This window comes from Melospiza melodia, chromosome 3, assembly GCF_035770615.1.
Source record: "Melospiza melodia melodia isolate bMelMel2 chromosome 3, bMelMel2.pri, whole genome shotgun sequence".
Lineage (NCBI taxonomy): Eukaryota > Metazoa > Chordata > Aves > Passeriformes > Passerellidae > Melospiza > Melospiza melodia.
Window position 1 is genome coordinate 60,702,402 of NC_086196.1, and position 16,765 is coordinate 60,719,166.

The 16,765-nt window shown below is 46.6% G+C and overlaps 1 protein-coding gene across 1 annotated transcript in view; it reads right to left on the reverse strand.

The window, feature by feature from the left end:
- Positions 1–16,765, reverse strand: part of MDGA1 (MAM domain containing glycosylphosphatidylinositol anchor 1) — a 147,783-nt gene that overhangs the window by 66,836 nt on the left and 64,182 nt on the right. Inside the window, exon 8 of the mRNA XM_063152001.1 lies at positions 14,072–14,365. Coding sequence (XP_063008071.1) covers positions 14,072–14,365 — 294 coding nt within the window. The remainder of the gene's footprint in view (positions 1–14,071; positions 14,366–16,765) is intronic.

The following is a 16,765-nucleotide window of genomic DNA, read 5'->3' on the forward strand; positions in this document are numbered from 1 at the left end:
TCATAAAAATCTTAAAAATGACACAGAAAGTAGTAAAATATCTACTTTATGTAGAAAAGGGATCTTTTCTGCAGAAAAGGGAAAATTTTGTCCAGCTGGACCATTGAGGGGAAGTTTGTGACAGCACCTTGTGAACACCAGAGGAGATAAAATTATTCTGTACCCTCCATGCAAGCACTGTCTATGGAGTGGACCAAATCATTGGGTCAACCTAAGCAGACAAACCCTCAGAACAAGCAGCAATAAACCTTTTTATTCCTCACTGATTCCATAAAAAAACTCATGGAAGATGAATGTGGGATGCAACCTTCCAAGCTAAAAATGAATGATGATTAATATGGTTTTATGGGTCCTTGGCAGACAAACCGAGTAGTGTTTGAGAAAGCAACAAGAAAAGTAACTATCTTGTCATAAAATCCTCAGGCTTTGGAAAGAACCTGGCTTGCTTCCACACGACAGACTAATTGAAGATGTAATACTACTCAAATGCAGCCCACATTAAGCAGATTAAAAACACATTAACTGGAAGAGTTCAAAAAGAAATTTTAAATGGCTACATGCACCACTGGGATCTCTCTAGTGAGAGGGAACGCCTATTCTAGGAAGACATGTCTAGAAAGAACCCACACAAACCTCTTAAACTGATGCTGTTTCACATCTCCATCAAGGTCAGAGATCCAGAGAGCAGCTTGGCAAAGCTAAAGTATTATCAATTATAAAGCACCCTGTTCAGGTTGTGTAGCCAACATCACACATGACCACCTTTAGTTTTTGAATGACCTCACATCTGTTAGCAGCTGGTGTGGCTGGGTGCACACTTTGGCACATTTGTGGCACGTGGCTTGGGCTGTGCTTCCTTCCCTCCCACACAAAGGCAGCGATAAGTGACAATCACCATCCCTAAGCTCCTGTGTCAATACAAGAACCAACATTTCTAGAAGATACAAAACACGTAGCAGTAAAAGATAAAGAAGTACCTCTTACAGGACAACTTGGCTTGCCTGATGGAGTAGTCTTTTGGGAACTTCATTCGATTTGTCCTGGATATTGGCAGAACCATAGAATATTTGGGGTGGTAGGGACCTTTAAAGGTCATAATGTAAAGGTTCTTGAAAGAAAACTGTTGAGGAAAGAATGTGTCACTCTTGCAAGGAAAGAACTCAGAGGAGCCTGAGTTAACGTAACCCATTAACATCAGCTTTCAGCTTAATTCTGTGGTCCAAAGATGTCCAAATCCTTGGATGATTAAGCCAAAGCTCACTAAATATATTGTGAGATGGGCATCACATCTGCACTGGTGAGATAATTTCTGAAAGACTGTTTAATACATGTGGCCATGCTGATGGAATGATGTTGAGAAAAAATGAGAAGAGGGCTATAAAAATAAATATAGGGCTGGAAAACATGCCTTGTGGTGAATAGCTAAAGAGACTCTTTCTGGATTGCATACTGAAAAGGCTAAGAGATTACTTGTTCTGGTGTCTGAGACTACATGAGGAAGAGACTGCTGATAACAAATAGCTCGTTATGTGAGAAGACAAAGGCATAAAAAGAGCTTGTAGCTGGAAACTGCAATGAGACAGGCTTAGATTAAGCGATGACAACAGAACCACAAGAGTAAAAAAACACTGGAACAACTTACTGAGCAACACACTGAATTCTCTGTCACTTCAGGGTGTGAGGAGATGCTGCACTGAAAATGTACAAATAATCCAAGTTTAGATGCACAAAGGTAAACTCTCCTTGTTCCTCAGCTCCGTCAGTGATAGGGACTTTGCCTGGCATATAAATAAGTGTCCTGTCCAGACAAACAGCACAAAATGGTAAGAAAGAGATTCAAAGAGCTCTTGTTTTCTCATAGTGATTGGGAAGCTGGAGTCACGGCTTTTTGGATAAGCAGATTGGAGAACATAAGCTTCCCTAAAGGGTTTTTGAAAAAAAAAAAAAAAAACAAAAAAAATCCCAACACAAAACCCAACTCTTTCTTCCTTTCTTTAAAATAGTTTCATTTGCATTTTTTCATTTATATGTGTAAGATAGTTCCTAGAAAGTGAATCAGTATGAAAACTTACCCACTTCCATGCATAAGTTTGGACTTTTGCAGAGCCTCGTTACTAGCAGCCAAAGGGGAAAAGAAAGATTTCCAAATCACAAAACCCTATTTTGAGTTGCTCTGTTTTCCTCTGGTTGAGCCAACTGCTGCCATTTTCTTGTCCCTTTAGATCTACTACAGTCTCTCCAGCAACCACCTTAGATGGAGGGCTGCTCACTTTCCCTCAAGCCCCATTTCTCTGTTTTACAGCATGCCAGAATGTTGGCTGAAGGGCCTGTATTATGCATAAATAATGAACTGCTCAGAAAATCCCAGCAGACTCAGTGCTATTAAGCTCATCTATATTGCATTCAGTTATTAGATACTGTGTTCTAGCTTGTGATTAGGACAGCAGAGTATCTCCTTGCAATCAGCACTTCCTAAGGAAAATCCCTGTTCAGTGCAAATTCTACTGTCACTCATTGTTCTCTTGACCTCAAGCACAGCCACTGCTGGGAACCTCTATTGGTTCTGGCACTCCCAACAATTCCTCCTGTGAAATGCTTGGCTGAATTTGCCCCAAAGTTGTAGCATATTTGCATGAGATTTGCAGCACTGGTTTCATCGCCTGTGAGAGCAGGTCACAATAGATCAAGGATCTTATTTTTCTTTCTACCTCCTTTCAATCTGGACTACCTGTAGAATTTGAGATCTCAATCTCAATCCCAAATTGCCATTTCGGTCTAGCAGTAGGTTTAGAGTACAGGGAACTGTGAAGGCTACAGCTGCAGGGGTACTGGGACTGGAAAGGCACGCCAAGTACACCACAACACTGCACCAACATTGATCTCTCCACATCTTTCTTAATCTGTGCCACCCATGGTACTGGGGGCCTCAGGCTCTGTCCAAAGCTGCAATTAGTGGTAGGGTTCAGAGAAAAAAAATGCCTACAGGTCCAGGGATACTGGGGCTGGAAAGCCGGCATTTCCAGGAATCAAAAAATCCCAGTCACAAGTGGTGCTCCCCAGTGCTCAGCGTCAAAGACAGCTCTGTTTAATCTTTATCAATTATCTGAAATTGTCAGATTGCAGTCAGTTTGCAGACACGCCAGTTTGGGTTGGGGTATCAATCTGCTGGAGCATAGGAAAGCCCTGCAGAGGGATCTGGACAGCCTGGATCAATGGGCTGAGACCAACTGTAGGAGGGTCAACAAAGTGAATTCCGGGTCCTGCCCTTGGGTCACAGCAACCCCTTGCAGCACTGCAGGCTGGGGCAGAGTGGCTGGGAAGCTGCCCAGCAGAAAAGGACCTGGGAGTGCTGGTTTACAGTGGCTGAACATGAGCCAGGCTGTGCCCAGGGGGCCAAGGAGGCCGATGGCATCCCGGCCTGTACCAGCAGTGGTGTGGCCAGCAGGACCAGGACAGGGATTGTCCCCCTGAACTCAGAACTGGTGAGGCCTCACCTTGAATCCAGTCTCAGGTCTGCGCCCCTCACTACAGGAAAGACATTGAGTGTGCCCAAAAAGGGCAACAGAGCTAGTGAAGGGTCCAGAACATAAATCCCACAAGGAGTGACTGAGGGAGCTGTGGTTGTCCCATCTGAATAAAAGAAGGCTCAGGGGAGATCCTATTGCCCTACAATTATCTGAAAGGAGGCTGTGGCAAGATGAGGGCCAGTCTCTTCTCCAGGCATGAAGTGATAGAAACAGCAAGAAGATGAAACAGCCTCAAGTTGTGTCAGGGGAGGTTTGGGTTGTGTATTAGGAAAAATTTTTTCACCTAAAGGGTGGTCAAGATTGGAATAGGCTACCCAAAGAAGTGGTGGATTCACCATCCCTAAAAGTAGTCCAGAAATAAGTGGATGTGGCACTTTGTGATATGGTTTAGTGGCCATGGTGGTATTAGCCCAGAGGTGATCTTGAAGGTCTTTTCCAATCTTATGATTCTAAGTGAGCAGTCTCAGAAGTCAACTTCCTCCCAATCAACAGCAACAAAAATTTCCACGGTTTCCTGTGACCACATGTGACCCTAGAAACAAGGACTACAAAATGAAACAAAATGCAACAGGTAGGCATTCAAATAGGAAATGTAGGCATGTCTGTCAATTCCTGGGACCAATGATGGATTTGCAGGTTCATTACTGGGGTCATGAAAGAAAACCAACTGTTCTACCTCCTGTAATGGAGGCCAATTATATTTGAATCAGAAGTAATAGCTGACAAAGGGAAGGAGTGTGTGCACACTTGTGCTTATTTGTGTTTGCAATAGAGATGCAGAGGAGAATGGAAATCAGGAACTATATGAAGTGAAATAGGGTGAAAGGGGTGAATGTTGGAAATATGATTTCTGCTCATTGAGAAAACACTATTTCCTGGCTTCAAAGAAAAAACAGTTTCTTGCTCAGAAACTGGTCCAAGTAGAAAAGCCCAAAACTAGTCACTGAGCAGCTCCACAGAAAGCTCCAAAAAGTTCTATGACCTTGCTAGAAACAGAGCCCTCAGCCTCCCTGTAAAGCAACCTAGCACAGAACTGGAAACAGGGAGACTCACTGGGATGTAGAGATGCCTGAGCATCTCTGAAATTTAATTCTCATTTAAACAGTTTCCCTATGGGATGAATGTAATTAGTGCTGTTTCAGAGCTTGAGGTCAGGATGGTCACAGCTAATTCAGAACATATCCAGGATGTACAGCTTTCTACTGGGGCTTTTGTTTATATCAGAAATGTCTCAGGGGCTTCCCTGCATAAATCCTCTCCTCAAAAGTGGCACCATTATTCTATTCATTACTTCCACATGCCTGCCACAATCCTCTAGTCCTCCTGGGCTTGAGGAAATAGCTCTGCTCCAATGCCAGAACCCAGAGAGCAGGTGAAAAGTAGCATGAGATTGTGCTCCTGCATGGTCATGGGTGCTACATGCTACATTTACAGCCCAAAAATTCTGATAGGCAAGCAAAGGCACAGGCACAATGCCATAGCACCACATAGCTCTCTCTGGAAAAGAGGCTGGAGGAAAAGGACCTCTGCTCCCCTGGCAGAGCTCCTGTGTCAGGTCTGATGGCCCATGCTGCTATGCAGGTGTGGACAGCTGTTTTCACTTCTCTGTGCCTCAGGCCCTTGTGCAGAGGCTGAGAGCTAACATGGGAAAATGAATCACAATTTTTGTTTGCTTGGTGACTTCCTGGTTCTCCTAATGAGTTCTGGTCCATGACTTCTTTCTCTTTCCACCACCAAGAGGCAGAATTTGATAGGGACAAGCCATTCCCTCTTTTCCTGTCCTGTGACCCCTGGCTCAAAACATGAGAGCTGACAGCAGGTTTATAATTTGCTCCATCCTTCCGCTTCCCTTGCCCCATGACTGCTGAAAGCCAGTGCATCCTTGTTTCAGCTGGCACAGAGTTAATTTTCTTCATAGTAGCTCGTATGGTGCTCTGTTTTTGATTTAGGTAGAGTGATGTACTTAGGACGAGAATAATTTTGATTATGCACTGATGTCTTGGTTGTTGGTAAGCAGCACTTTAACTCGTGTACTTTTCATTGTCTCATGCTCTGCCAGTGAGCAGGTGCATCAGGAGCTGGGAGGGAGTATGGCCAGGACAGCTGACCTGAACAAACCAAAGGAATGTTCCAAAGGAATGTCATGGCCAGTATATAAACTGGGGGGGGAGATGGCTGAGGCACCAATTGTTGCTTGGGGATGGGCTGGGCATTGGTCAGTGAGCTGTAAGTAACTGTACTGTGTTTCACTTATTTTTCTTGAGCTTTACTACTTTTTTTTTTTTCCCATCTCTCTCCCCTTTACATTACTATCATTACTACTAATATAATACTTTATTTCAATCACTAAATTTTTCCTACCTCAATCCACACGTTTTACCTTTTTTGGTTTTGGATCTTCCTTCCATCCATAAGAGATTCCCCACAAACTCAGATACCAGTCCTATTTATCACCCTTAGCAGAGAACATCCCATAACCCCACATTCCAGGATCCACAAAACTTTCTCTGCCTTGGCCAAGTTCCCATGTCTCCTAGACCTTTAGGGGTGCTGCATGGGCCCAAAGAGAAAACAAGAGAGCTGCAGTGCCAGACTCACTGTGTCTGACCTAGTGACTGGAGATAAGCATATGGCAAAAGTACTCACAGTGTTTGTTACATCCCTGTGCAAACAGAAGCAGAGCCAAGACAACCTCTCCCTCCAGCTAGGCTATCTTGATGCAATCTGGGAATAATCAGCTGTATTGCACTTTGGAGAACTTTGATACAGGTGGTTTTACCCATGGTCTAAGCCTAGACAACAACAGGACTCAAAAGCAAAGCAGTTTCCTCAGAATGGTAAGATGGGAGGCACTGGGAAAGTGTCTGACAGTCCTCTGGCAGCAGTATGCTCCTGTGACTTAAAGAGAATCACATGCACAGCCCAAACATGCACAGCTTTGCAGGATGCTCAGCACAAAGCATTTGAGAGGATTCTGGAGCTGTTTCTTATCCCAACAAGTTGATATATACCTAGGTCCTACAGGGAAAATAGCTGCCATGGCAGGAAAACCTTAGAAGGAATTTCTGCATTAGAACAGTATGAGATTTGGTATCCAGCCCTGAGAGGGCCACAGGTGAGCAAACATTTACAGAGAGATGACCAAGACTGTCTGCCATCCACTGCGTCTATACAGCTCTTGTCTCTCCCTTCCTGACAAAACTGTACAGTGTGAATGTGTCTCTCTCAATAAAGTTGCTCTTCCTGCAGAGTCTGGCCAAAACCCAGGATAATGGCAGATTATGGAACTGTATTTGTTTCTCCCAACAATATCTGAGAAATGGATTAACCGATTTAAACCAGTTCTCTTCTGAACAAACAAATTCATCTCTCTAGGCGACGAGCTCTCACACAAGCTTTTACTCAGCCTATTATTGCAACCACAGAGGTGCTGAGAAATGAGCAATGAGCTGCACAGAAGCTGAATGGCAGCGCAGATGGGCTGCAGTCTCACACAGCAGACCCAGGTTCCAGCTTTAAGGCAGGCTCCCACCTTCCTGACGTGCATATCTGGGGATTTTCCTCTCTCCTTTCATGGTGTTTTACGCAGGACACAGCGAGGAGGCCTCACTGCACTTTGCATCTGATGTGTGGTGCCACAGACTGGACATGCCAGCTTTGCAAAATCAGCTCCACGGCCTCCGAAATCCCCCTGCCATCTGGGCCTTTTGCTTTATGTCTCAAGTCTCTTGTATCTCCTGGCCACCACAGGGTGCAGACATGCCCTGTCAGACCAATTTCAATCAAAGAGGTGAATCAGGAAAGCTCTCAGGGCACAAGAGAGGCTTCCCTTCCCAAGAAATCCGAGTGAGTGGCAGCACATGGGAACCATCCCCACAAGGCAGCAAGCAGAGAAGAGACCACAGCTCTTGCAGGGTAAGACCCAACTGTTAAACACTGATGACAAAAATTCAGACCAGCCAAAACTCATACAACTGCTTTACCCTGTGAAATATGGGTTGTTTGTTGTTAGGTTTTTTTTAAGCTGGATATAACAAATGCTACAGAAAAACCCCAGCACTGAGAGTCCTGGGGCTTTGCTGTATGAACATAAAGGTGTTGCAAAGAAGAAGGCTTTAGCTAAGCATCCTTAGCCTGCCAGACTTAAAGCCACAAGGCTGGCAGGAGGGCAGGACCAATAAGTCCCTCACAGTAACTTTTGGTACAACCCCATGTGAGGACCCAGTCCTAAACTGATGTGAGCACCGTCACAGACTCCATCTATCAGGCCCCAGGACCAATACATGGTAATTGTTATGACAAATCTGAGGCCAGCTGTAAGTGTCTGTGATTATTACTTTGTTCTGAACTGTGGCCATTTGGGTTTACAGTCATGACAGAGTAAAACTTCAGCCTGTCCTGAGACTGACAACTCTAATTAGTTGTTAGCAGCCTGGGCACTGGGAAGCAGAGAGAGCAATCCTAGTGCCATATCACCCAGGACAGGGCTGCGTGCACCAACACGAGCTCTAAGGAGCTTAATCCCAAACAAGGCAATGCAGGAAAAAAGTGTGTTGACAATCAGGAATGAAATCCTCTGCTCTTAAAAAGGGGAGCAGAGGGGTGCTGTGTATTGAGAGAAATGCAGAAATTACACGTGTACTTTCAGTTCAGTCACATAAATCTCTTATTTGGGGAGAAGTGGGGAAGATTTCCATCAAAGTGAAACCTAACTACCAGGTCAGGCTTTGTTCAGACTGGTGGTTCAATATCATGCCCATTGCTATGAGTTATTTTATTCTTTCTACCAATTAAAGTCTCTAAGGTTGGAAACACTGAACTTGCAGAAGGCACAGCTTTCCTTTGCCTTTGAATACAGACACACGTGCCCCAGAGCATCAGTTCATTCTTAAGCCTTTGATGGTGTAAAATGATCCAGAACACACCAGAGTTGTAGCTGGCAGGAGAGCCTGAGGTTCCCCTCTCTTGCCAACAACACGTGTACCATGGAGAACAGCAATAATGAAACATGAATGAAAGAGCAGGAAAGCTCCACTCTCTACAAGAGCAGAAAAAGCATCTTCTGCCCCCCAAGTTAGCTCCTGAACTGTGCTCCTCATCTTGGGGGAGGGTATCAGGATGAATTTCACTAATGAAAACAATAAAGAAAAACAAAGCCATCACTATAAATAAATACACTCAGAAATTAAACCAACCAGGTCTAAAATTCTTAGCAGATGGCTCCACAGTGCAGCTCACATGGCCAAGCAGCAGGACAGATAAGCCAGCTCAGCCACAGACGGAGGGGTCAGCTCTGGCCCCTGACAGCCTCATTTCTCTTAGACTCCCTTCATAGCAGGGAGAGCTGCAGGGAGCTCTTAGCAGCCAAAAGCTCCGTCTTAGCCACTCTGCAAAAACATCTCCATGCTCAAAACACGTCTCAAGAGCACTTTTAAGAGAGCAGTTAATATCCAAGCTTATATTTCAGGAGGGGGCAGGGGCCCAGCAAGAAGCACTGACATTGAGCTATGGCTCCAACAGCTGATCGAAACAGTTTAATGCATTTCCATTTCCAGTTGCATGGAGCCAGCAATGTTTCTTACTTATTTACAGTATCCCCCCTCCCCTGCTCCCCGCTCCTGTGTTTGCTACACAGATAACACGGGGAATTGATGCTGACTATCGCCTGCCTGATGTACAGCCGATGGCTTCAGCAGGATTTTAAAGAGGAATGAGTCAACAGTGTGTGACCAGGAATAACATTTGCCAGTGTGTGAGCTTGAATAGGAAAACATATCTGTGCCCACCTGAACATTAGTTAAAGTGACAGTGGCAACAGATGCCCCAGCAGGACTTGTTCTGGCAGTCCTCCAGGTCAGGGCAGAGCCAGACCTGCCAGCCACCAGTGCAGTGCCTGTGTCTAGGACTGCAAATGGCTCCTGAAGTCCTCATACCAGTCCCTCCAAAGGGAATGCCATTCTGCTCTCCTGATTACACCTAACATTCACTATGCTTTGAAGATAAAGCACAATAACCCACCTGCTGCCTAATGTGGCAGAACTTTATCTAAATGGCAGTAAGCGTAATCCTTTGGAGATCAGTCACAGATGATTGTGGGCTATTACTTTAGATCCAGACGAGGTAAATTCACAGGCCATGTTATTGCAGAGAAGGAACTACTCGGGTGAATTCCTTTTCTAGTCTTTCTTCCTGAGAAGATTTCACCTGCTGTGTGATCCCAACATGGGAAACAGGGCCAACTTTCAGGCTTGACTATAAAAACAAAGTCAGTCCCATATAACTATTGCCCTTTCCTCCTACTATTCTTTCATTGGGCACTCAGAGACACCAAAATCTCTGCAAAAGACAAAAATGGCAGCAGCAAAAATCTGCTCATCTCATCTTCAGAACTTGGTGAAGTAATTAACAACTCAACAGAGGACACAGGTGCTCCTCTGCCAGGCTTTGATGGTTATCTAAAGAGGGAGAAGCCATTCAGATGTCAAGTGTGGCCCTGAGACAGCACGTAGTGAGTGCTGTGAAGGAGGATAAACTCATCTGCAGGAAAATATGGGAATAGATGTATTGAGGATCAGGTGGGATGAGGAGTGCAGGGCTGAGCTGGACTTGGATGGAGCTGTGCAGTGGTTTATGAGATGTTGTCCAGGACTGGCAAAGCATCAGAGATGACATGATATTACTCGAGCAGGAAAATGTAGTAAGATTGCAATTTTCACCATACTGTTTTATGAGGCTCTAACAGAGCAAATGTCATATTCACCATTTGTAAGACAATCATCTCAAGGGCTGCCTCTAGCAACAGCCAGTGCTTAAAGTCACTGCCAACCTTTGTAATTCCTGCAAATACTGCTTTGAGCAGCCTTTTAGGTTACACGGCTAATACACATCTTCCAGTTTTTCGTTACATACTTGCTAAATTAATATCTAAGTAGCATCCTTTACACTGATCCACACATGCCTGCTTTCTTTCCTCTTCTCATACACAGCAGCTCAAATGACACTACTGAGTTCCAAAACCCAGACTGCTGCACATTTTCAAGCCCAGTGTGTGTTTCACAGCCTTGGACTAGTTCCCCCACACAGGGTGGCCCAGCCCAGATTTTAAACACACCTCTGCAGAGGATTCATTTTTCTGATGGGATTCTCTGCAAGTACCTGGTACTGAAAATACCCCTTGATAACAGTATCAACGATAGCATTGATATTATTAACAGCACTCCCCCACTCCGTTAATATTTTTTTTTCAAGACTTTGAAGTGCTATGTTTATTATTTGTTCCACAAATCTTTGATTAGATGGGTCAGTTTTAATCCTGTTTTGAAGGTACAGGAAAAAATGACAAGACATTGCCAATCCAAGTGTAGATTCCCAGGAGTTCTGACAAGCCCAGTCTCTCACTATAACCATTGTACAACATTTCTTCATCTTAAACACAGACGGCTGCAAAGACTTTCATAAACTTATTAATCTTTCAAAGCTCTACACTACAGACCAAGAAGTCCAGGGAACAGATCATCCATCCTGTCAGAGAGCTGATGATAGACAATTTCAGCTCATAAGCTAACAGAAAAGCAATTTCTTCTGCTTTCTAAGTACAAAAAGAAAAGCAACTTTTTCTGCTTTCTAAATACAAAACAAAATACTAAAAAGTCCAAACACCTTTTTTTGACAGCTGACTTTTTCTTTTTGTCTTCTTATTCTCCTTCCACAATTGCAGTGCAGTTGGGAGAACCTATTTCTGGACTAGCTTGTTACAACAGAGCACCATATGCATGAGGATGAAGGGAGAAAACCAAGGGAGAAGGGAAACACAGAAACCGGTTCTGACATCTAATCAGATCTGCTGTATTGATTTTGCAACTTTGGCTCTGGAGCAGATCAGAGGAGCAGCCCGACTCCCGCGCGGCCCCCGGCGCGCTCCCGGCGGCCGCGCACACGGGCGTGCTGATGCGCGCACACCGGCGGGCAGATGCGCGCACACGGCGGGGGCTGATGCGCGCACACGGGCGGGCTGATGCGCGCACACCGGCGGGCTGATGCGCGCACACGGGGGGGCTGATGCGCGCACACGGGCGGGCTGATGCGCGCACACCGGCGGGGGCTGATGCGCGCACACGGGGGGGCTGATGCGCGCACACGGGGGGGCTGATGCGCGCACACGGGCGGGCTGATGCGCGCACACGGGGGGGCTGATGCGCGCACACGCGCGGCCCCGCGGGGCGCGCCCCTCCGCAGGGATGCGCCGCCTGCGCCGGGCGGGAGAAGCGCTCATCACCGAGGCGGCCGAAGCCACACGATCCCCATTTCCAGCAAGATGAGAATTCCAGAGCCAGCCGCCGAACTAACGAGCTGCCCACGCTGGAAAGCTGTGTTTCAATTAAGCACAGCAGCTCCTGCTGCACCCACATCCTCCAGCAGCATGGACAAGGAGGACAGGGATAAACAGGGACTGTGTTGTTTCTGGGTCTGCTTTATGCGTGAAGGGAGGAGGTGTAAAAGGGGTGAGGGCAATTCTTGCCCTATTTTCTTGGTTTCTTCCATTTTCATACTAATGCAAGGAGCAATCGACAGCACTGAAACCAAAGCTGCCTGCTGAGGCACAGAACAAGTGGTGCCAACATGAAGTCTTTCCATGTTTTCCAGGCAGGACGAGATAGCTCAGGTGTACAAACACTCAGTATGCACCCAGCTTCCACTAAGGTACACATAACAGATTGACAAGGGAAGGGGGCTGTTTGGGTGGGCTGGCATGTGGACTATATGACCATTACTGGGACAAAATCACAATAAAGTGTTGCTTGGCCATGGGATGAGGTATAGGAAAAGCGTGTTCAGCTACCTTTTACACAGAAGTTCATTGCATCTTTGCTTTCTTGAGGGTCACATCATAGTCCCCACCCCAGATAGCTTCTGGCTTGTACCTACCATCTTTCTCATGTGGGGAATCATGCCCTGTCCCTTCAGCCCAAGATTCAGGTCTGTGATCCCCCTCCAGACCACCCAGTATGAGTGAATTCATCCCAAGCTCAGCACTGCTGCTCCCTCTGCAGGGGCAGGGAGGGTCAAGCGAGGTCCACACAGCTTTCAAACAGCAACACCAAATCAGGGACACCAGCCAGTCTGATGGTTCTTGGCTCCCAAGTGAAATTTTGCTGTATCTGTCGTTGTCTCTTGGTGTGACCAAGAGTCACCTTCCCTGCCATGTCCTTCCAAGTCCCGTATAATTGAACCAGGCTGTCTTCCTCAGCAGCTCAAACCAAGACTCCCATTTTCACCCTGCTCAAGGAAACTTCTCCACATGTACTTACCAGCATTCACACATTTCCCTATCTCATCTTGTAATCTAAACCTGCAAGGCTCCTGAATAGACAGAGATAATTTTGAAAGGGGCTCTTCAAATACCCAAAGTGCTTGCAGGATTTCACACACCTCTGATATTGCTGCGCTCCCAGCAGCTCATATCTGTGAGCAGTTTGTCTGGTTGGCTTCAGCCAGGTTGTCTGCTCCGGTCTCACTTCTCTTATTCCTGGGGAGCGAGGCTGGGAGAAGTGTGGCAGCATGTCTAATGAGTGCTGCTGTGCTGTGTCTGGAGGCTTGTCACTCACAGCTCACAGGCAGCATGCCCAGGTGTAAATTAACCTGTTCCCTGCCCGCCCCACACCTGCCAGATCTGTGCTGCTCACAGCACTCTGCCAGTGCTCAGCAATCACACTGCACTAATGGGACAAGATCTGCAGGGAGAGCCAAGGCATTTTATCTGGCTGCCTTCCCCCAGTCTAATTTCAAGTCTTGTAAGAGAGAGAGCACAGAGTGCTGCATGTCAAAACACACCTCAACAGCTGAGGGAGCTGAGCAGGCTCTCACTTCTCTGGAGGGAGAATCCACTGCAGGGAAAGGATGGAGATGTCACCCAATGCAGTGTGCCACCCTCCATGTTCACCTCTGTGTACAGATACTGCATTTAAGTGGGACTGGGAGAACCACCCATAGCCAAAATCACCCCCCACACCTGCTAAATATCAGCTTCCTGTTACTCACAGCCTGGCTGTATGAAAACCATTTGGGAGTACAGATTCCCTGTAACCTATCCCTGCTTTTCAGGCAAAATGATTCAGGCATATCCAGGGGTAACTAAGTTGAAGAAAGTGTTGTGGTGTGGAAATGATCTAAATAACATTCATTTTCCACCTTTTGAGTTCTTGACTTTACAAACTTACTAACATATCCTGAAGGTATTTTACACACATGTAATGCACATAAACACACCTGGTAAAGATGCACTCATCCCCTGACATGGAAATAGAAACCCTTGTACACAAATACACACACCACCTCTCCCTTCCACGTGCAACATGCTTGCCATATGGTACCCTGCCCTTAGCCTCACGTAGCCTGACCAATTAAATATAAACTGTTCAAAGGTCCCCAGACAAAAGAGATGTGTCTGCTCAGCCCAGTAAGAAAGGTCAACCCTGTCTAGCCCCCAGGCTTTTGTGTACACAGGCATTCAGGCAGGCGCTCCGGCGCTGCATGGCTGTACTCACACTGCACGTTGAGCTGCACCAGGGCTTCCCGGGGTCTGATGTTAAATCCATTGTACCTGGCTGTCTGACACTTATAGGTCCCGCTCATTTCTCGGCTCACGCTCTCCAGGTGCAGCTTCCCATCGTAGGTCTCCATTGTCATTGTCCCTGAAGGCATGGGGGTTTCCTTGTCCACCCGGGACCAGAGGATGGGTGGCTTGGGCTTTCCTCGAACCTCGCACTGCAGCTCGGCCCTGGAGCCTTCCCGCACAGTGACGGCAGACTGACCCTTGGGGACACTTATTGTTGGTGGCACTAAGAGAGACAAGAAGGGAATCATTTTACACTGCATCTTCAGCAAGGAAGGAATAGTCTTGAGATGCTTCTGATGAAATCACAGCAACAGCCTTGAATCCCAAAGGTTTCCGCTCGACACGCTGCAGCCCTTCTATGAACACACTGTCCATGCAAGTTATCCTGCAGGGTCTGGAGCTTCAGGGCACCAAGGAGGATTCAGCCTTTCCAGCGGTGTCCCCCAATATCACTGCCAAGGGCCAGTTGTATTGGGGCAGACTCCAGGCTCCCATCCCTCTATTTGCAAAATGCTATCCAGCTGCAGGGATAGCATCAAGGAACACAAAGGCAAAAGCCTCTTTGATCCATTTCTCAATTTCTGGTCAGTGAATTTCTCAAGTGGAACTGCAGTCTTTTGGCCAAAAATAGAAGTCATATCTGCCGAGGTATCTAGACACCTTATCCAGGTCAGACCAAAACCAAGACTTTAAGGATAAGTACTTGTAGATCCCATCTCCAGCCTTCTCAGAGGTCCAAGATCCCTGTTTGTTCCTAAACCACAGCAAGGAATCAGCTCTTTTCAAGCGTCTTTGCTTATTTTACTTTTATTGCATATTTTACTTTTATTATTTATTTTGTTTTTATTGGTGAATGCACTGTGAAATTCTCACACCAATAGACCTCTGGTTCATCTGAGTGAGAGATGTGTCCCAGCAACAATCACTCCTGGCATCCCTTCGAGGTTGGGAAGAGCTCACCCAGCAGAATTGCTGCCGAGCTGAGGCTAGAGTTGGAGGCACAGTAACACTCAAAAGAAATACCCAGCCATCAACTGACAACCAAAACTTTGCTGATAAACAAAGCTTAAAAGAAATCCATTGAATACAGGGTACAGAGATGTCTGTGGGAGGAGGTTGGCTGTTCACATCCACAATTCCACCAAGAACCCAGGAAGGGGATTTTTGTGCTAAACCACACGTAATATTGACAATTTATTTGAGCTAGACCTCAGAGTCAACAGTTCAGCTGAGGTAAATATGGTCACAATCTTTTCTGAAAGCTCCTTTTTCAGCCCTTCCTGCTGACAGTGGCAACATTTGGATTGACACTTCCATAACTGCAAGGGCCATGTACTTCGTTTCCATTTAAATCAAAGTACAGGACTACAGAAGCTGTAACAAGCTGGTCTGACCAACATTAGCTCAATTCAGCTCCAGCAAAGGAGAGTATGCTATGGTAATTGTACATGTTGCAGCCTGCAGCTCTTTATGAACAAATTTAGGATGGATCCAGCCTAATCTCCCTCTGCAATGACCTCCCTATGCAACACGGAGGGCACATTTTCAATTTGCAGGTCTCCCGTGGGCTGGGGAATCTCATCACACCCTGTCCTGCACGGTGTGAAAGGACAGCAGCACTCTCAGAGCAAACGCTGCCAGCAGCTGCTCACCTGGTGAGCAGCAATTTTCTCCACAGGTAAAGTTGTAAATTGCATTTGAAGATTTTTTTTTTTAATTAAAGCTATCACCTTGGAGCTGCTCGGTGGAGGCAGCCACTTTGATGAGCTCAGGCTTTGCTCAGTGGGGAAACATGGAGCCACTGCTGCTGTCCTCTTGCTCATCTTGTGGAGCAAGGTGTTTTATGTGGGAATCACATATTGGGAATCACATGCTGGAGGTGGCTTGTTGCTGATTATGGGAATGTTGCATGTTGGACAGCCCTGGCTGCTGCATGGAGGGCTGCTCCAGCAGGGATGGCTGTTTTCATTCCCTGGGACACAAAGCAGTCCTGCTGGCCCAGACTGCCAAAGAGAGGCTTCAAAATACCCCAGGCCACCCTCCTTCCCTTCCTCATTGGCAGCATCCACACGGGCATATGGGACTCACTCTCCTCCAGACACGCACAGGGCAACCCATCACCTCAGACACTTCTTTAAGACAGCAACTGGCTGGTGCTTGGACCAACACCTGCACTGTCAGACACTGCCAAGCCTCTTGGTGGAATCATCCCGGGTGTCCCAGCTCTTCACAGCCTCCCACCCTTGCAGCGTTAAACACAACTGCACTCTGCCATCTAGTGATCTTGGGCAAAAAGAATTGTTCCAGGTGGTATCAGCCATACAAGTTTGGGAAAGCCAATTTTGCACCAGGATTGGCGAGTTCCCCCAGTTTTGTTCCCTGTTGGTGTAACAGGGTTGGTGTTGGCTGGCATGGAGAGGTCCTGCCTTCCATGGCTGTCCTCAGAAAGGAAGGATCATTCTTCAGTGTTGAGTGGATCCATGGCACAGCTAGGGCTCAGTCTCCAGGCTGCCAACAAGGGCTGGATGCAATCCTACCAGGAGCAGGCTGCCCCCAAAATTTCTAATGGGAGACAAGGGCTTCCCAAAGCACCAAGAGTAGTTGCAGCACTTTTTTCTGGAGA